Source organism: Athalia rosae, chromosome 3, assembly GCF_917208135.1.
Source record: "Athalia rosae chromosome 3, iyAthRosa1.1, whole genome shotgun sequence".
NCBI classification, from domain to species: domain Eukaryota; kingdom Metazoa; phylum Arthropoda; class Insecta; order Hymenoptera; family Athaliidae; genus Athalia; species Athalia rosae.
In genome coordinates, this window is record NC_064028.1 from 253,199 (window position 1) to 272,049 (window position 18,851).

The 18,851-nt window shown below is 40.6% G+C and overlaps 5 protein-coding genes and 1 long non-coding RNA gene across 10 annotated transcripts; 4 read left to right on the plus strand and 2 right to left on the minus strand.

The window, feature by feature from the left end:
• Nucleotides 1–1,237: 1,237 nt before the first annotated feature.
• LOC105685603 (protein enabled homolog) lies at nucleotides 1,238–3,467 on the plus strand. The gene is made up of 8 exons (XM_012399864.3): nucleotides 1,238–1,738; nucleotides 1,815–2,031; nucleotides 2,108–2,255; nucleotides 2,336–2,450; nucleotides 2,570–2,623; nucleotides 2,749–2,907; nucleotides 2,964–3,088; nucleotides 3,177–3,467. The coding sequence occupies exons 1-8, from the start codon at nucleotides 1,642–1,644 to the stop codon at nucleotides 3,345–3,347; spliced, it is 1,086 nt and encodes a 361-aa protein (XP_012255287.1). The 5' UTR covers nucleotides 1,238–1,641; the 3' UTR covers nucleotides 3,348–3,467.
• LOC105685601 (probable ATP-dependent RNA helicase spindle-E) lies at nucleotides 3,366–8,723 on the minus strand. Its single transcript, XM_012399861.3, has 6 exons — nucleotides 8,547–8,723; nucleotides 8,140–8,452; nucleotides 5,851–8,063; nucleotides 4,635–5,774; nucleotides 4,221–4,549; nucleotides 3,366–4,128 (listed from the first exon to the last, which is right to left on the minus strand). Exons 1-6 carry the CDS (start codon nucleotides 8,721–8,723, stop codon nucleotides 3,963–3,965), a joined length of 4,338 nt encoding a protein of 1,445 aa, XP_012255284.2. The 3' UTR covers nucleotides 3,366–3,962.
• A 1,025-nt stretch (nucleotides 8,724–9,748) lies between these two features.
• LOC125500419 lies at nucleotides 9,749–10,085 on the plus strand. The gene is made up of 2 exons (XR_007277800.1): nucleotides 9,749–9,890; nucleotides 9,974–10,085. It is a non-coding gene; the product is annotated as an uncharacterized LOC125500419 (long non-coding RNA).
• LOC105685599 (ubiquitin carboxyl-terminal hydrolase 30) lies at nucleotides 9,864–14,927 on the minus strand. Its single transcript, XM_012399857.3, has 7 exons — nucleotides 14,789–14,927; nucleotides 12,347–12,603; nucleotides 12,060–12,218; nucleotides 11,811–11,977; nucleotides 11,322–11,747; nucleotides 10,914–11,252; nucleotides 9,864–10,831 (listed from the first exon to the last, which is right to left on the minus strand). The coding sequence occupies exons 2-7, from the start codon at nucleotides 12,444–12,446 to the stop codon at nucleotides 10,583–10,585; spliced, it is 1,440 nt and encodes a 479-aa protein (XP_012255280.2). The 5' UTR covers nucleotides 12,447–12,603; nucleotides 14,789–14,927; the 3' UTR covers nucleotides 9,864–10,582.
• LOC105685598 (protein deltex) lies at nucleotides 12,727–16,172 on the plus strand. Of its 4 annotated transcripts, XM_048653444.1 has the most exons (6): nucleotides 12,728–12,972; nucleotides 13,041–13,719; nucleotides 13,839–14,046; nucleotides 14,171–14,726; nucleotides 14,800–15,121; nucleotides 15,207–16,172. In XM_048653444.1, the coding sequence occupies exons 2-6, from the start codon at nucleotides 13,568–13,570 to the stop codon at nucleotides 15,559–15,561; spliced, it is 1,593 nt and encodes a 530-aa protein (XP_048509401.1). In that variant the 5' UTR covers nucleotides 12,728–12,972; nucleotides 13,041–13,567; the 3' UTR covers nucleotides 15,562–16,172. The 4 variants fall into 4 exon arrangements, with proteins under 4 accessions (XP_020707798.2, XP_048509401.1, XP_012255278.2 ...); XM_020852139.2 differs by having other exon boundaries at nucleotides 12,727–13,719; nucleotides 14,815–15,121; XM_012399855.3 differs by having other exon boundaries at nucleotides 12,728–13,719.
• Nucleotides 16,173–16,696: 524 nt separating this feature from the next.
• LOC105685600 (zinc finger and BTB domain-containing protein 41-like) lies at nucleotides 16,697–18,669 on the plus strand. 2 transcript variants are annotated; one of them, XM_012399858.3, is made up of 6 exons: nucleotides 16,697–16,831; nucleotides 17,286–17,478; nucleotides 17,596–17,735; nucleotides 17,813–17,975; nucleotides 18,040–18,294; nucleotides 18,373–18,669. In XM_012399858.3, the coding sequence occupies exons 1-6, from the start codon at nucleotides 16,749–16,751 to the stop codon at nucleotides 18,556–18,558; spliced, it is 1,020 nt and encodes a 339-aa protein (XP_012255281.2). In that variant the 5' UTR covers nucleotides 16,697–16,748; the 3' UTR covers nucleotides 18,559–18,669. The 2 variants fall into 2 exon arrangements, with proteins under 2 accessions (XP_012255281.2, XP_012255282.2); XM_012399859.3 differs by having other exon boundaries at nucleotides 18,376–18,669.
• Nucleotides 18,670–18,851: the final 182 nt, after the last annotated feature.

An 18,851-nucleotide genomic window follows, 5' to 3' on the forward strand; every position in this document is an offset into this window, starting at 1 on the left:
TAAGTGGCTTAAGGTGCAATTCCATGCTGACGCTTGGCTCAGATTTTTGAGCGTCAAATGTAGTCACGAAGTATTATTTCGACAGAAGCGCCATCGGAATTATAAATGGATAATCGTCATCATTCATTCATTCATAATCACAGATTTATTCCCAATTTTTTCCAATTTTTTTTCAGTTTTTTTAATCAATTTTTCAATTAGTTCATTTTTCCAAGGCCCTGAAGACGAATGATGGTATGCAACCAAAGTTTTACCACCCCAGATTTAATCCCAAGTTTTTTCCAATTTTTTCCGATATTTTCCAATTTTTTCCAATTTTTTCCGATTTTTTCCGAATTTAAAAAATATTTTTCACTTGTGCCGGCCCTGGGTGGGTGCGGGCCCCTGAAATTAATTGTACGGCACTATTTTTAAGCTCCGCCCCTTTTCTCTAAGCTCCGCCCACCGGGAGTACAGCTAGCGCCATGTGGCGGATTTTCGGTGAACTAACCCCCGGAAGAATGCGAAAGTTTTGACCGTTCTTGTAGAAAAGCCAGAAAAGTATTGACCCTATTTTCTCTGAGCTCCGCCCACCGCGAGTACAGCTAGCGCCATGTGGCGGATTTTCGGTGAACTAACCCCCAGAAAAACGCGAAAGTTTTGACCCTTCTTCAAGTGAAACCGGAAAATTATTGACCACTCCAGACCCCAATAATTTCAGACGGGTCAATACTATTCCGACTGAGCTCGGAGAAGGGTCAAAACTTTCGCGTTTTTCTGGGGGTTAGTTCACCGAAAATCCGCCACATGGCGCTAGCTGTACTCGCGGTGGGCGGAGCTCAGAGAAAAGAGGGTCAATACCTGTCCGGCTTTTCTACAAGAAGGGTCAAAACTTTCGCATTCTTCCGGGGGTTAGTTCACCGAAAATCCGCCACATGGCGCTAGCTGTACTGCCGGTGGGCGGAGCTTAGAGAAAAGGGGCGGAGCCTAAAAATAGTGCCGTACAATTAATTTCAGGGGCCCGCACCCACCCAGGGCCGGCACAAGTGAAAAATATTTTTTAAAATTGGAAAAAAATGGAAAAAATCGGAAAAAATCGGAAAAAATTGGAAAAAATTGGAAAAAACTGGGAATAAATCTGTGATTATGAATGAATGAATGATGACGATTATCCATTTATAATTTCGATGGCGCTTCTGTCGAAATAATACTTCGTGACTACATTTGACGCTTGAAAATCTGCGTCAAGCGTCAGCACGAAATTGCACCTTTACAATCATCCTGTCATTCGGCCTGTCACCTATGAATCTGGCCACTCAGTAATGCTCTGTGGTGATGCGCTGTTCGTTGACTATCCATAACCTTCGAATTTTTGACCGTGATCAACAGTGTTTCAATACATTTCATCACGTAATTAAACATACACCATGAAATAATTGCTGCTCTAACAATACGGTATTGATCTCCAAACTGTCAATATAAGCGTTGATCCACCGTGGGCTCGACGCCCAATTCAATAGAAGATCAATCGACGTACACAACGTATTTACATTTCTCAACAACCTGAGAGTGCAACTCACCAATTGGATAGTATAATATTTGCGCCCTGAAAAAAAACTAAACTATATCATTGTTAAACCATAACGGTCCGCACTGGCAAAAATGCCAGCTGTGATAGTCGAGCCGCCGCAACGAAGCGAGCAGATGTGGCAAGCTTTGAAAACTCATATTACTAGAGAACGGCAGCGAAAGAAGCAAGGTAACAAAGTCATTGGGAATTCGATTCTTGTATATTTTCCATGAACTAACTCTCAGTCATTATTTTACTTATGCAGAGCAAGAAGCAGATGCTGAAGAGGAACGTCAGAGAAAAGAAAGAGAGCGTCAACAAGAACAAGACGTGATGACACTGGGAGAGACTCGAGAGCAGATCTCAAACTTGGAGAGCCAATTGTCGCAATTGAAAGATGAAAAGCACCAGTTGTTTTTGCAACTGAAAAAAGTATTGAACGAAGATGATAATAGAAGGCGGCAACTCATCAAGGAAACTAGGTAATGATGCCGTTTGTTTTGAAAACAAGAACTGCAAAAAGCAAGAATTGCTAATGATCCACATTTTACTCCGCAGTGTCAGCTCGGAAGTTTTGTCAGCGGTTAGCGGCTATCCTGGGACAGGAGCAAGCGTTGTTCACCCTCAGTTATTTTTGCCTTTGCCGACACGCAGTCCGCTATATAAGGTGGCCGCAGCTACGCCAACGCACTCAATGCTGCCAAGTGTATGTACGATTTGTAGAATTGCACGCAAAGTTCTTATTTCTTGTCAGTTGTGCAAGCCACATCAATGCTTTGCTTTCAGGGTCCTTTAAAAAGAACACATAGTCCATCTCCGCCTCTTACTGCATCTCCGTATCACTCAGGGTATGGATACAAGCCTCCGCCATCGATGCCTAACTACAATCCACCACCTGCAAGTAAGTACCGTTGTATTACAAATGAAATGATCTTAACAATCGTGTGATCGGTTCAAGTGCAATTAAAGATATCATATAAACAAAAAAGACAACTTATGTAGCCTGGTGTATTGTTGCAGAGTCTGAAGAAGCTGCACGGAGGTCTGGCGATGTTCGGGCAGTTCTATGGAATAGTAAGTGTAATCGATTGTATGCATTGCGTGAAACTTATTGAGTTGAAGTTTCTATATCCAAGTAACGCTCCAATGGAGGAATTGAAAATGCACGAGTACCTCCAAACTCTGATTTTTTTTCACAGAAGGTAATCAGTATTCAACGTCGAATTTTTACTCCACACCCCAAGGCCAGAGCGTTTACAGCTACGCGACTCAAAACTCTCAGCCTTCCAGAGAACCAGAACCTGGAAAATCTGTTTATCTCTCCAACAATCGTGGAACATTGGCCTCCCATCAACCTGGTAAGGTTTGGGTAATAAGCTTAAAGGATAACAGGTGATGAATAATATTTTTTCAGCCTATGTTGCGAATTTACATCCTCTAGAACACAAGGGTGCGTACTCTGAAGATAAATTTTATCTGCGGCCTGGTAGCCATGTCACAGTACACGGAGGAGCTATTCCCATTCAACAACCTCCGCAGGTATTTTGATTTTAAATTCGTCATGTGAACAACGTTGACCCTTATTAGATTCTAGGAATGAATCATATGTATATCTTCTCTTCTCAAGGGTGCTAAAACGGGTGGAATAACATCAGGGTATCCGGTAAGAGCACCTCAGCCTCCGCCTGGCCCATATCCTCCCCCTCCACCTGGAACCTATGTCAGTGCATCTGGTGCTAACGTCGGTGGTCGTTTGTTGTACACCCAACCGACCCGTTACATGCAACGTGAAGTTTGAAAATAAACATGTTTAATCACACTGAAAATTAGTAGGTAATCTTTATGTAATGTGTTCAATATAATAATATACACCGAAGGACACTAATAAAAGTATACAATGACCACGTTCTTTATGAAATAGTACTATTATTTATTGGCATTGACAATTTATCCTCACGTATAGCTGTCGTTTAAAGTTACAATACTGGTAAAAGTAAAGACTTGGTCCTTGTCGATTTGGTAGCAACTACAGCGCAGTACGTGAGAGCAAAATGGAAACAAAACGAGTCACAAAATTTATGAAAACTTAATATATGTCTTTTGTAACATGAAAAAACATGATTTAATATCACACAAAGTCATCTCTACGCGATGCTTTTATACGTTTTCAGTCTCTTCCTTATCACGCTGCCAAGAATATTGAGCAAGATTTTTCTGAAACTATTACTCTTTCTCTCTCAATGATACTATTAAACTTTGGATTACACATAATTATAGTTAAAAAGCTAACAGAAATATATTTTTTTCCTGTGGTAACATATTTGTTATGAGGTAGCGATTCGAGCTGCCTGTTGTCAAATGATGAAACACACAAACCATAATGCTCAGAAGTGTCCCACCTTTTGCACGCATGTTAGTTTATATGTTGTGCTGCGAGAGCAGGCTTAGAGATCAAAAACCCCTCCAACTTCTTTTTGTGTTCAGGTCTACTCAGGTGCATCCTGAGCTGAGCAATGTCTCGTATACAGAGTGTACATAACTTACAGTCGATCGGATTCAGAAGTTCTTCGTAGACGTACCTAAATTTATAAATATTATTTTTGAATGCTCGTGCTGGTAGCAAAGAAAGATTTTATTCGTGAAATGTTACAAGTAAATGATGTCAACTTACCCGTTGGCGATGTTGCGCAGCTCTTGTAAATGGAAGCACATTTCTTCGTACCCTGAAGGGAGAATATTCAAGTCTAGCGCAGAATGAAATTTGTAAATTGTACTGGTAGGGGGTCCACCCTTTCCTGGAACCAGAAGTAGATCGGAAGGGTTCTGATTCCATTTTGCGAAGTTCATGCACGTCTGGATCTCTTGGGACTTCCTTTTTTTACCAATGATTCCCAACAAAACCTCCTTTGCCTTTCTTTGGCAAAAAGCGATTTCAGATTGGCTTTGCTCAGACAATTCAATGTGAATGCCCAAATTCATCCAGTGTCGAAGTTTATTGATCTGCAGATGCAATGGATGATCGTAAAAAATTTACCAGCTGCAATAAATTAAAGTACGGATAATAATTAAATGAGGATCTGCTTACTTCCTGTAAATCAGACATGGTGATCTCTGTGTCAAAGGTGACAGTCATATCGTGATCTGGAAAGAGGCTCTTGTTCGTCTTTGGATCGTAACCTAGGCCACAAAGAGCTCCGATATAACGAGATCCTAGTTCGTTTCTACGCAGTTCCATAGTCGGTGCAAAAATAAGTGCGATCAGGCTAGGCAAGCCATAAATGTTGGGCATGAGAGTTGTGTTCCTCAGGCAGAGTCTCTCTCCGGTAACGTTTTGACTTACAACTCCAGCAACTAACAGTCGTTCGTGACAATCTGCCGGATCTGTATCTAAGAGTACAGAATTCACAGAGTTTGGTTCGATGATTATCTTTTTTGTTCTACCCGCGGACACTAAATTTACGAGCTCCATTTCAAGTGGAGAGTATGGGCCTTTGAGTCTGACGGTATTGGAATAGTGTGATTCTGTCAGGTCGTGAGGATATTCTTGCCTCTTGGAGTTATCATACTGCTGCTGCTCGTGATAGTATCGTTGTTTGAAATCCATGCCCGCCTGCTGGGCCCGCAGTTCGTTATTACATCTTGAAAGGTAATTCTCCTCTCTGAATTGAGCAAAACCATTATTTATCAAAAATTCGTTGATAATAATTTTTTCATTTTTGTCATCAACACGATGAAGTTTTATCGCTACAACATTCTGAACAACAGAATATATTTCGCCGAATAACTTTATTGGTCCAAACAAAAGTTTTTGGAACTTTTGACGAGCCTCATCTGACCACTGACCATCCAAACTGTGTAGCGCAGAGGGTTGTACATTTGCTAAGACACACTTGAAAGCTTGGCATGGGATCTCATAAAGCCCACTATTTTGGTCAACCATACATAAATCTCGTAGCGAAATTCTTCGAGTAATTCCAAAGTCAATGTATAATATTTGGACCAGAATATCTTGTTCTACTGGGTAGAGGCTTGAAACCGTTGCTCTGTGACGGTTCACCCGCCCACTTTCTTCGAGAGGAGCGATTACCAGCGAGTTTATTGGTACCTTTTCCGTTGTGTCAATACGTTTCAGCTGTATCGATAGGATGAGATCATTTATTTTTTTCATTGCATCCGTCGTTTTATCGTCTAAAATCCGAGCCCAGAAACAACCCGGATCTTCGACCTGGAATGAGCGAACGGAAGTATTGTTGAATGCTTTTTCAAAAGTACCAACTGCTACTGATGTAGAATATACTTGCCGATGTAATGAATATGGGAATGTAGGAAACATCTAGACTAGGTAGAACAGGGCTCAAAGCTGATTTACCCTTAAATTTGTCCTTGGATTCGACATTTAGTGCAAAAGAGGTGACGTTTACAGTTGGCAGGCCAAGTTCAGTGGCTTTTTTAAGAGCAGAAGCTGGATCGAGCAATCGTACAACAATAGGGATATGGTCTTGTCGCATTTTGAGGGCCTTGTAGACAGCGAGAGATATTTTCCCTGGCATCCTTGGCTGGCGCTGCTTTTCAATTATATCTTGCTGGTTGTTGAACTGTATGTAAACACGATTGGATCCATCGAACGACACCAGGGTTTTGCTGACATGGGAGCTCGAACAGTTCCTGAAGATTTTTTGAAACTGTCTCGCATATAACACACCAGGCTGCTGTGTCGGCCATCCTTGCAAATAAACCGAGTTTGCAGGATCGTTCCCACCAACTAATTTCACAGCCTCACGTTCGTCAGCTTTTCCACCGGAAAGTCGCCGTACAAAGTAGTTTGGGTAGAATGCACCCGCAATTAGGAATTTGATAACCAGTGGCTTCTCCATATTGCTATACATAACTCTTTTGTCACCCACTGTTTCATTAATGTTCATTTTGGATAATTTCCTCCCAATCTCCTGTACCATTACGTGCACTTCACGGAGAACCCTGATCTGTATGAAATGACTTTGAGCCCAATTTTTCTCATCGACATTTGTACGGAATCTACCTCTCATTTTTTCTCCGATCCATACGTTGTATGCATTCAAAAATGCAATGCAGTCGCTGCAAGAACTGTCCGCCCATGTGAGCTTAGCGTTGTAGGCCTCTGATTTTTCTCTAAACGGTGTATTGAACATACTTTTGACTGACATACTGGCACCGATAATTATAGACTCTTTGAGGACGCTGAAAACGTGTCCTAATATGAATAATTTGGCTACCCTGATATCGGCGGGAATACGAGCCATGATTCTACCAAGGTCAGTTAAGTGGCCATCATATTTTTTATTGTAAGAGTTTTCCGGTAAATCGACCAATCCTCCGACTTCTTTGAGTAACAAGATCGTACGTTCCAAGTTGCTAAGATCTGGAGGATCTAGGGAAAGGGCTAAAATCGCTTTAGGTTCACCCATGTCGAGTAATTTAGCTTTGAGAACTAGACTTTCTAGAGGCGCTCGGAGCATTTCTGGATTACTCTCCTCCGGCAAAACCGTTCTATAGAATTCCTCAGGTATGAGTCTATACACTCTTCCATCCATAACACGCCCTGTCCGTCCAGCACGTTGTTTGCAGCTAGCTTTACTGGCCCAGGTTAGCTCCAGGCATTGGAAGTTGGTCGTTGGATCGGTAACGAGTTGCTTTGTAAGGCAGAAGTCAATTACATATTTTACATCAGGAACAGTTATGCTGCTCTCGGCAATGTTGGTAGACAGTATAATTCGGCGAAAGCCCACCGGTGGCAGCTGAAATACCCGTTGTTGTTCCTCGTTTGTGACCGAAGAGTGCATGACTAGAACATCCCAGCAATGTCCATCATTCTCTGGTGCTTTCAAGATGTTATACATTTCCTCAATCTCAAATATGCCAGGCAAAAAGATAAGTATGACACTGCGATTCGTGTTTTGTTCCAAATTCTTATTCTTCAATTCCTGGCTATCTATGGAGTCTAAGACGATAATCAAGTTCAGACAGAGACGCGTCATTTTGGGTGTGATGGTCGGCTCATCTATCGAGACTTCCGGAAGAGGGCTCAGTTGTGAGAGCTGGTCGAGATAAAAGATATTTACATTGAAGTAATTCTTTTTTGTAACGTCTATAACTGGTGCCGGTTCCAGTTTGTTACCAATAGGTACTGAAAAATAGCTGGCAAATTTCTCAATGTTATAAGTGGCTGACATGAGAATAATCTTGACGGGATGCGAATTCAGTCGCGACAATTTTCGCACGACTAACAGGAGAAAGTCCATGTTTTGATCACGTTCGTGTACTTCGTCCAAAATAATATGTGTGAACTCCATCATATGTTTAGTATTGATCAACTTTTCCAGTAGGACACCGGTTGTGCAGTAAGTCAGTCGTGTATCCTCAGATGTATTATTCACCATACCAATTTGGTATCCTACTAACGTTCCTACGGGCCAGTGTCTCTCTTCGCTTACTCGCTTTGCAATACTTATCGCAGCTATACGCCTCGGTTGTGTCACTAAAATACCATATTACAGTTTGCGTAAATGTGGTGTTGCAGACCTCCATTATATGTACAGTGTAAATCAACCCACCTACGATATTGCAGTGTATTTTTTTATCAAAACAAGCGTTGAGAATAAACTGAGGCACTTGAGTGGTTTTGCCACATCCGGTCGGCCCTTGGATGACGACGCATTGGTTTGTTTCGATCATTGAAACAATGTGATCCTTCATAGAGGTTATAGTCAGCGTGGCTTTAGGTCGATAAGCAAAATTGAATGTTTTGTAAACTTTCGTTAATTTTTCTTTGTTCACATCGTGAATATTTGGGATGGTGCCGTGCGATACAAGATCGCAGACTGAGCTACCATAATCGCCACCGATTGTTCTTCCTTGGGCAACCATCTGAAAATAAACACAGCACACAATTATGTGATTTCCAATACACTAAATCTTTGGAGAACAAACGAAAATGCACAAGTGGAAAATCAATGAAAACCTCAATGAAGGACTTGTTCTCTTCTTTCACGTATTTCGTGACGTAATCTGTACCCGTTGCAATCGAGTAAACGGACTCATCGTCATCAGAGTCAGATTCGTATTTCCTGAACATTCGACTTGCACCACCTGGGATGGCAACCCTTTCGAAGTGTTTACCGAGATCGAAAAACTCCATAACGTTTATCACGTCGTCCTATCTGGAATGAATGAATACACAAATGCAACACTTAATAAGATTGCAAATAGTGTAGCTAGTTGTTTACAGAAATTACAAATGGCAAAAACACTACATACTAATTTTAAAGCGGACTTTGATAATTCTTTGCAATGACTAAGGTATTCGGATCAGAGTTCAATTTTGCACGTGTTTTACCTACCCACCTACTTCAATCGGCAGCATATACATGTATAATCATCTGATTATCGAGTATCGTAATAGTTGTGGTCTTTGCTCTCGGCTAAATGTGGCCAATTGTTTGAATTGCTGAATCGCGATTTTTCTCGGCCTTGTCAAAAGAAATCTACTCCCCAATCGTTGTTTTAGAACTGTATAATTGCATTTTATGCTGACGCTTCACCACGCTTCACGCAGATTTTTAGCGTCAAAAGTAGTCACGTGGTATTATTTCTACAAAAGCGCCAACTAGATTAATTGTAGCGCCAAAACTGAAGATTGTTTTGGAATTTTCAAAAGAGGAGCTATGTACATATGTATGTACATAGATGTGAAATTCGAAGAGATGGTGATGTGGTAATATTGATAAAAATTCAAGGTCAAATTATGATTGGTTTCATCTTATTTGCTTTGCAAAAAAGAATAAATAAAGAAATAACACATTCTTACCTCAGATCACATTTACTATCATTTATTTGCTATAAAACACAACTTTTTGAGGCTGCGACGCTACAACCGTTGACTGATGATTGGTGAAAAGTCAATACTTTTGCGTTTTTAGTGATTTTAGTTCACCAAAATTCCACCACATAGCGTCAGCTGTACTCGAGGTGGGCGGGGTTTAGAGAAGATGGGCGGGAAAATGGCAATAAATTTTTATCAATATTACTACCTCTTCGAATTTCATATTTCTGTACAGAGCTCCTTTTTTAAAATTTATCTTCATACATCATTTACTAACGAAGTTATTGCTACCGAGTCCACTAAGCATGACACACATAAATCTAGCGTCAAAAGTGAACAGTCTTTAGTTTAATCTTCAATTAATCTCAATGGCGCTTCTGTCGAACCATGATTTACCAACGAAACTGCAAGGACAATCAATGGGAGATTTAGCAAGAAGATGTAGAAGAGTTCAAATTTTGTGAAAAATTTTCATTATATCTTGTAAGAATGTGAATACATCGAATCCTTACCTTGGAACTAATGAATTATTAAAGTTAGTCAACCAGATACTATTATATTTTTAGTTCGCTCAAGAACAACTACGCACGCCGATTCAATGTGGGCAAACTTTAATATTCTTATACCCACGCACCTGTATCGGTAAGTAAATTGGGATAAAAACTCTCCTGGAGTCAATAATAAAAAAGGTTACGCTCTCTCCTCATATAAACTTTACGGGTACAGTCTTACTCCACAATATTCAACTTCTATCTGCTATCACAACGTTTGAGTCTTATGTAATTACATATATTTTCGCACTAGGCTAAAGCAGTGGTAAAGTCGTCCGTCGAGGATTTCTTCATTTTTGCTGTAAATCTTCTACAAGCTAAAATCCGAATTGGGGAGCTTGAGTTTCTAATAATAAGTCGCATTCCGTTCGACTAAAACAGTATGCGCATTACGTCATTAATGGAATATCTAAGACGGAGAAGTTCTTCATTAGATTACGAACAACATGCTCGGAGTCGATTACCTTGGCTGCAGGTTTCAATTACCTATTAACGTTTTTACTACTTTTGGCTTCTTTGGCGATATTAAAATTATTATCATGGGTATGAATATTTGACACTCTCCTACTGTATTTGATAAAAGATTACGGTCCTGTGATTGAAATACGGCTCTAAACTATGGCATTAGGATGTGGTAATTCGTTCATAAAATAGCAAATACGGACTAGCACACAGCACATCGGTCAATGTCGTACGTTCCACAGTTGTGTCTGAAGTGTAAATCCACTGACCAGGTCTGTTCCCTCTTCTATACGACACAAAATGACCAGCGTCCACGAGACCACGATGCTCGACCACTGATCTCAGTCTATATCTGTTTTTCCCATGTCCCGAATTCTGATCGAAAAGTCCAACCATGGCATGTGATGTACCCTGCATGTAAGTATTTTGACGTGATCAAGCATAAGCATACAAAGATGGCTCTGCACAGATTTTGAATAATTCTGAAATTTACCTGAGAGTTTCTTTTCTTTGCTTCTGTGAATGTAAATGGATCTAGCAGTAATATTTCTGGAAATATTACGGGATCATCTCGTTTGATGGGCGTACCAGAGCGGCCCCAGGTTGTTCGAGGAATGTGAATACACAGACATTTTGGAAGTTTTCCAAGCGTGAGTGTCTTGACGGCTGGACACCGTGAAGAACATCCGTCGCATTGAACATCATGGATTACTTCACTAGTTACAAAACGCGACAATAGCTCTGCTAACGTGTGTCGTCGCCAAGTCAGAGAACTGCTTGCTGGAGGCAAGGGCAAGGAAACGCTTTCAAACTTGTCATAGTGGACGGAGGACTGCAAAAATTAATCATGATATTACAGATTCTTGAATTTGATTGAACATTTTCCTTTTTCAATCAGTACCTTCCAGTTGCAATTAGTGCATTTCAACTGACTAGTTAGCAGCCCTGAGAAGGGATGCGCTGCGTTACACAAGGCCGGGAGGCTAGGCGAAGGAATAGTACATAGCGAGTTCCAAGCTCGGGATGTCAAGTCCTTCGTCATCAAATTTTGTGAACCAGATTTAAATATCACCTCAGAGGATCGGGCCAGAATCATGCCTGGCTTTGGACCTTCCTGAACGTTACCAAAACTTTTTGGAATTAACTTGGCCGATGCTATCATTTGGTCAGCCAAATGTTGATTGCACTTCACAGATATCCCAGATTCATGGTCTTCTTTTGATATGTCACTACAAGACACACTTCGAAAACCAAAGGTATCTCCTGACCCTTTGATATCTGATATTACAGGATTAACTTCAGGTAATGCGTCTGACAAACAACCCTTCTATAAAAATATTGACATTACATTAATTTACCGATTCTCATTTTATTAAATTTTGGTACCTACTCGGTTAACAGGTTGCATTTCGGCTTGAAGTGCGCTTAGCACAACGTGAAATAACTCGTGAGCATCTTGATGTCCAGGTGTAAAGATCCACAAAGGCCCGAGAGACGTTATTATCTCAATAGGAGTTACATCTCCATAGATTGTTTCAGCACAGAATCCATTGATTCCTTAAAAATCGAAATAATTCAGAAGCTATGTTTGCAAGGCACGGAAATCAGATTATTCCTCTCTATGGCCGACCCAGCTTACTATCTAAAACTGACAGAAGACTGCAAGCAAAGCTTCCTTTTTCAGTATCTCCACGGCGTGTCTCAAGCCACCCAGCGAAGGTTGGGCACGCCGCTAAAGACTGCAGAAGAGCATTCATAAAACACGTGTAACCGAGATTTGTTAATCCAATAATTTGACCTAGAAAAATGATATTTGATTAGTATTGTCTGCCAAGTATGGCATCGAATGTTTCCAATCAATGCTCCAGAATTTCAGTCAAGGTAAAAAAACGATTTTCGATGCGTTCAATCTATGGTTGTACGTACTTTTTCGTCTAGGCCTTGGGGAAGGTCCCCACAATACAAAAGCCCCAACAGCTAAGGCAAACCCTACGCCCGCAACCATCGCAATTTTTTCGACATCCATTTATCAATGCTGCTTGGTATTTCCGTAATGTAATTAACACGCAATGATAGTGGTTCAATTGCCTCAGGGCGACGATGCGGCTTTAACCTAATCGTCCATCCATCCATCCATCAAACTGAGATTGCCAATTTTAATAACGACCGTGCTTTTCGATCCGCTATTAACCGAATAAAACAATATTTTATACTCGTTTTATTCAGGACGACTACTTCGCTGTCGCGATTATTTGATTGTTCGAATTTCATTCGTGATCGTCGACGGTCACGCACACTTCGACTTTGGCAGTCTGGTTTTGGTCTCTGGTCTTTAATAAAACATAACTTCTCAACCAAACCACCGAAGAACAAGGCTCCGCGAGCTACCCCGACCCAGGAGATTTTGAAAGTCCCTAAAGAATGATTGGATCCTGATTCAAACTAATGAAGACTTGGACTTTGGAACGTCAAAAAAAGCCATGTGAATATGGAACATACAATATCATCCTTGTTGGATTCATAATGTCAATAGGATCATCTGTACAAAATCGGTGAGGTTAATCCATGTCGGTCATCCTCTTTGAGAAAATTGGTAATCCTAGTGACTTTAATTTTTCAGTTCTATAGCTGATGCGCGTGCATCGCGAGCGTTGATCGCGGTGCTGGCAAGTGCCAAGTGCCATGCTTCAAGGTGTCGTGTGTCGTTGAGCTCGTTCTTTCGTCTTATTCAACTTTAGTCCGTCGAACTGCTTACAAGTTACAATTGCCAAGCCTTCAAATGTCGAGTCAAAGTTTGGCAAACCTAGCACGGAAAAATTGCTTTCGAGCCGGCGAAGTAACCCAGGCCCCAAACCTCGTCGTTTCATCATACGTATAGGTGCATGGACCCGTGTAGCAATATTTAAGTTTTCACATATGTGTATACGCAGTTTCACGCACACACACGTGGTGAGGCGCAGTCTCAAGTGTTGAATGGGCGGGGGCAGAGCGGCATGAATTCGAAAAATGTTCCCACGGTCGCAAAGACCCGAGTTCGCTGCATTAGCTCTAGCTCATCGCGTTCATCTGGTTTATCTAGTTAATCCCTGTCGTCCTGTCGCTTAGTTAAGTGACCTCGACCTTCGACCTCGAACCACTAACGAAAAAATGAGCGGTCATGCGGTTGTCGTATGGGAATGGGAAAATCGACAGGGGAGATGGAGACCCTATAGTCCTGCTGTTTCCCAACATCTTGAAAGAGCCAATTGCAAAAAGCTCACCAGAGTATTCTTGAACGATGCCGATCCAAACCTTGACAGGTAAATTAATATTTAAAAAATAATTATCTTAGTATGCACATTATGTAGGGATCTTTAAGTTTTTGCTACAGAATATAGCCAGAGGTTCATTTAGTATGTATTATGAAAACAAACGACAGTTCTATCTGTATCAGATACTACATAAATCTCAAGACAAAGATGCAATGTAATGATGATGGGACAGAAACACATAATGTCAGGCGAAAGTTTTACTTGCCTGGATCACCTGCGGGAAAGGGCGCAAAGTGGGAATGGGTAGGTGACGCCGATGACTGGCACACTTACGACATGGAGGTGCAATGCCTTATAGAGGAAGCGTGGGCGCGGGTGAGTCAGGGGACATTGTTCACCAACTTCTGATCTTGGTTGTCATGAGATGTCTTAATTTTGCAAATGCCAGACATATTTCGTTCTTCTTACCTATTCAGATGTTCTATTTGATTTGTTTAAGGGTGATAAAACAATCGATGTTTCCAAGAGTTACCTCGGATTTCCATACATCATAAATTTTTGTAATCTTACACAAGTCAGGTGTTGTACGGGCTACGTACGTCCAATTCGACGCATACAACAGGCACCCTATCCATTGGTGAAAGTTGCTTTGGAAGAACTACCCCCGACTACTGGCAGGAGGGGACTCAACGCTACAGTCAAGGGTACGCACGCTAAAGTGACCCATAAAAAGTTGCCCAATGGTAATGGGAAGAAGAATAGCAAGAAAGGAAAGCATGGAGAAACGGGATCAACTAATATAGCTCGAGTCATACTAAATAACTTGAACATATTCGGCAGTAAACATGTGGAAAATCCTGTAGTTGAAAATTCTATTGAATCTGTCCAAAAACGTAAGACACGTGATTCTGTGTTGGACGTAGATTCAAGTAGCACCAAAAGTGGCAGACGTCCCAGTGTCGATACTGTGTCGACTTATTTGAGTCATGAAAATCCAGTTGATTTACTGGATAGTAGCATGGGGAGCGACGATGCCTTCAAGGATGCGGTCGTTGGTAGGAACCCTTATGCTAATGAAGTCTAGAAATAAAAAGTAGTATTTTCCAACGTAACTTACTCAATTCTTAGGTGTCATGTCTGCAGCACCTGATGTCATATCTCAGTACGTAAGGGTTGTGGAAAGTGCTGGATCTGATTCGTGTCCAGTTTGCCTGGGATCCCCTGAGCCTTTGACAGTAGAGTTGACCCGTTGTAGACACAGATTACACCTGGCTTGTCTCAATGCTATGATCAGTTCCCAGCAACAACCAATGTACATCCAATGCCCCGTATGCCGACTCATATATGGTGAGAAAAGGGGAAATCAACCTCCAGGGACTATGAACTGGACTCGAATACCCAGAGCCTTGCCTGGATTTCCAAACACAAACACGATTCAAATAACTTATGAGTAAGATTAATTGCCGATTGCTTCAGTCTCTTTCATCTCTTAACTAATGGGAGGTAAGATTCATATTTACTTCATCACACTTCAGCATACCATCGGGGATCCAGGGACCAGAGCATCCAAACCCTGGGCAGACGTACTACGCTGTTGGTTTTCCTAGGGTCTGTTACCTTCCAGACACTGACATGGGCCGAAGAGTTCTGAGATTGTTGCATACCGCGTTTGAACGAAGATTGATCTTCACTGTTGGACGTTCGGTGACCACTGGTAGAGAGGATGTAATAACGTGGAATGAAATTCATCACAAAACTGAACTGGGTCCATCAACGTCTGGGCACGGATATCCGGACATCTCGTATCTGGAACGTACACTGTCAGAACTCGCTGCGCAAGGCATTGCTGACGGGCAATCTGTATCAGCTCTCTATCAAGAGCTGCACTAACTTCAAGTTAACGGTTCTGTTAGCAGAAGTTGATGTAACGTCAATTCACGGTCGAAAACAGATTTTCCAGCAGCTGAAAAAAGACTGAAGTGTAAGTTCCGCGAGCGTGGATAATTTTCAAGTCATTGATTTGGTGTTCGACCAATGCATAGTTTCATAAGTCTCGCGGACGGTAATAAACTATAATACTCAGTGAGGGATCTGACAATGTCAGTTATATTCTGTTTCACGTATTCGATGTATGGTTCACATAATAGCTTTAATTTTAGACCACAAATTATTAATTCATATACGCATTGGAGATAGTCGGATTTTTGTGTTTTCTGCGAATAGTTTACTATTCTAATGAAGTTATCCGAATATGTAAAGTAAGTACTGCTTCATTGATGAGTGCAGAGTTGTCAGAGTGACAAGAACTTCTATAAATGTAATCCATAGTCTTCCGAATAATCTTAACTGTGAAAAGCGAAAGTTTTACAATTGTGCCAAGTCATTTCTGGAGAAAATCGGTCTAAGGCTGCAAGAGAATTCTGCCTAGTAAAATACTATAAGATTCTAGACTATATCCCATTCAATGGTATTAATAAACGATATATATATATATTTGCAAACTCGTAAGCTTGTATATCGTATAGACATACATTCTACTCCTATCCAATATGAGAAGAAAAGGGTTTATTCGAAATTCGAAAGACCATTGAGTTTAGAGCACTGTAACAATACAATCAATCCGGCGTGCGCGCATTTTGAAGTTTGAATATGATCGCAATACCATTCTGAAAATTTCCCTAAACACAAGCCAGTAGATGGCGCGAGTTTTGAGGGATTGATTTTTCGTCTAATCGTCTTCACGTTTATCACGTAGTACTACGTTGAATAAACAATAGATTGTTGGATTTAAAAATAATCGACAGATAATTTTGAAGTTATCATACATTGTCCGGTATTTGATCCTTGTGTTATTGCTGCGGTTCATGTGACACAGATATCGTGTCAATTTGTTGATATGCGTTGAATCCATTGAATTGCGTTTGTAAATGTGACAGCAAGGAATGACTGTTACTGTTCTGATCAACGAAAAGTCGACCCTACACGTCGGGTGGGCAGGGCAGGTCGGGCCACCCGGTGTAAAGTTTGTCAATCTATAAAGATAGATTCATTCATAAAAACTACTATTCCAACCATAAATGAACAAAGGAAAGGAGCACCATAGTTGTGTTCTATGTGGCTCAAAATTGGAATCTAAAGAGGCACTGCAGGAACATTTCAGGTGATTTTATGTATATACATGTATAATGTTTTTTCTTCTGATAGCTTTCTCTTGTCAGTTGTGAGTGGCGTAACACCTCTGATTCAAAAAGCCACATTAATCTGTCATCGCAAGATATGTCAAATGTCATAGGTTAGGTTTTTTGTTTACACCGTAGACTTGAAAGAGTATGGTTTATGCACTGTGTACACTGTCTACACTAGCCGTCACTGAAATATATCATTCAATAATTATTATTACAATTCAGTGCTGGCTGTACTGGGAAAAAAATGAAGTTAGTGCAGGCAGATAAGAATAATATCTGATCAGTCATCCATATCGCGATTGTGCAATACAACTGGCTACCATTTGACAACTGCAAATTGTAATTATTTGTATTTTGCTAATCTTCTTCACTTTCACATTTTTCTGACAATATAAAAAAATGAAATCACTGTTATCTCTTAATTTTCAGGAAACATGCAAATAAGGAAATCGACACTCGTGGTCGTCCAGCAAAACAAAAGCCAAATGCTGAAACTAGGTGCGATATTTGTGGGGAGTCGTTTGATTCAATACCTGCCACCATAAGGCATAAGTTTAAAGTGCATCCAAACTCACCAACAAAGTTTTACTGTCATCACTGCGGCATGCAGTTTCCATTGAAGGTGGGTTGTGAATCAATTCTATTTTTTTTTCCCTGATTGGGTTATTTTTGGTCAGAAAATAGACAGAACTTAGAAATCTGGATGACTCTGTAACCTTTTTTCATTTTCATCTTCCAGACACATAGGGATAATCATCAAGTGACACACGATCCTGAAGAGAGTGTGAATGACAAACGGCACAAGAAATGCGAAGAATGTAATGTCTTGTTTTACAATGAAAAAGCTCTTGATTATCATTACCGATCCATACATAAGAGGTGAGGGTGAACAATCTCATTGAGGTTCAATAATGCGTTACTTATTGAAGAAATAACACCGATTCATAATATTGCAGGCTCGTACACCTATTTCAACCGATTGCTACTCCACCACCAAGCAATAAAATCAAAGTTAATTCAATGAACGATGCTCTTAGTGTCTATTACTGTCACTTGTGTGGCGCAGAATATGTGATCAAATTTAATCTCCAGCGGCACCTTGAACAGGCACACACGCAGGTAATGTTGTCAAATCATGCATTATTCACAATAAAATTCATTGCTTTGTTTATCCTCATTCTAGGAAGAGAGGGAATCTGTACCAGAAGACCTAATAAAGTGTACCATGTGCGCAGCCCTATTTTGCAGCAAAAAAGCGTATGAGGTTCACAACAGCTACCACCAGCCCGATGATCTCTATGTTACTTCCGAAGAACAAAGATTACAAACCATAACTAAAGTAGATCAAGACTTTGACATCAGAAGGGTAGAGCCAGTTGCTGAAAAATATGTCCCTAAAAATACACCTTCCAAGAAACTTGCCAAATACTGGCCAAAGGTGCTTAAACTTCTGTTACTGATCAGTATAATTGATGGGATGTTTTTTTTTTCCAAAGATAATTCATCATTTTTTCAGAAGAAGAAGCTGCCAAGGGTAAAGTCAAAAGGAGATCGTAACTTTCAGTTGTCAGAAGAAGATGAAAGTTCAGAAGATTGCGGTGACTTAGAGGACAGGACCAGGGACGAAGATTGGAGTGAGTCAAGCGATACTAGCGACTCAGAAAGTGATCTACCTCTGGATCAGAGAATAAAATCCAGCTAACGGAGCTCTGAACCCTTCGACTTGGCTTTGCCATCATTTACTTCATTATTAATACCAAATTATATATTAAGAATAATTATATGTATCAATATATCGAATAGTAATCATTAATCATCGTCAGCATCATCAATCAGAATCCTATTCTTCGTTTCCTAACTATCGAAATGTTCGATGTTCACTTGGCGTGATTATCTAGCAAAGGCCATACTTACTAACTCTAGTTGAATCGTTAACGTAACTGTTGTCTTCGTGATGATGATTTCTCCGTTTCGGTACTGAGGAAAACCGAATAG

Excerpts from the sequence above, each read along its gene's own strand:
- LOC105685603 (XM_012399864.3), top strand. The coding sequence starts at position 1,642 with ATGCCAGCTGTGATAGTCGAGCCGCCGCAACGAAGCGAGCAGATGTGG. Across the intron at positions 1,739-1,814 it reads ACGGCAGCGAAAGAAGCAAG|AGCAAGAAGCAGATGCTGAA; the intron begins GTAACAAAGTCA and ends TTACTTATGCAG. Across the intron at positions 2,624-2,748 it reads TCGGGCAGTTCTATGGAATA|AAGGTAATCAGTATTCAACG; the intron begins GTAAGTGTAATC and ends TTTTTTTCACAG.
- LOC105685601 (XM_012399861.3), bottom strand. The coding sequence starts at position 8,723 with ATGGAGTTTTTCGATCTCGGTAAACACTTCGAAAGGGTTGCCATCCCA. Across the intron at positions 4,550-4,634 it reads CCATGTCTGATTTACAGGAA|ATCAATAAACTTCGACACTG; the intron begins GTAAGCAGATCC and ends TTGCATCTGCAG. Across the intron at positions 4,129-4,220 it reads CTGCGCAACATCGCCAACGG|GTACGTCTACGAAGAACTTC; the intron begins GTAAGTTGACAT and ends TTATAAATTTAG.
- LOC105685599 (XM_012399857.3), bottom strand. The coding sequence starts at position 12,446 with ATGGATGTCGAAAAAATTGCGATGGTTGCGGGCGTAGGGTTTGCCTTA. Across the intron at positions 11,978-12,059 it reads TCTTCTGTCAGTTTTAGATA|GAATCAATGGATTCTGTGCT; the intron begins GTAAGCTGGGTC and ends TCGATTTTTAAG. Across the intron at positions 10,832-10,913 it reads CAAAGAAAAGAAACTCTCAG|GGTACATCACATGCCATGGT; the intron begins GTAAATTTCAGA and ends ACTTACATGCAG.
- LOC105685598 (XM_012399855.3), top strand. The coding sequence starts at position 13,568 with ATGAGCGGTCATGCGGTTGTCGTATGGGAATGGGAAAATCGACAGGGG. Across the intron at positions 14,727-14,799 it reads CTTCAAGGATGCGGTCGTTG|GTGTCATGTCTGCAGCACCT; the intron begins GTAGGAACCCTT and ends CTCAATTCTTAG. Across the intron at positions 15,122-15,206 it reads ACGATTCAAATAACTTATGA|CATACCATCGGGGATCCAGG; the intron begins GTAAGATTAATT and ends ATCACACTTCAG.
- LOC105685600 (XM_012399858.3), top strand. The coding sequence starts at position 16,749 with ATGAACAAAGGAAAGGAGCACCATAGTTGTGTTCTATGTGGCTCAAAA. Across the intron at positions 17,479-17,595 it reads GCATGCAGTTTCCATTGAAG|ACACATAGGGATAATCATCA; the intron begins GTGGGTTGTGAA and ends TTCATCTTCCAG. Across the intron at positions 18,295-18,372 it reads TTGCCAAATACTGGCCAAAG|AAGAAGAAGCTGCCAAGGGT; the intron begins GTGCTTAAACTT and ends TCATTTTTTCAG.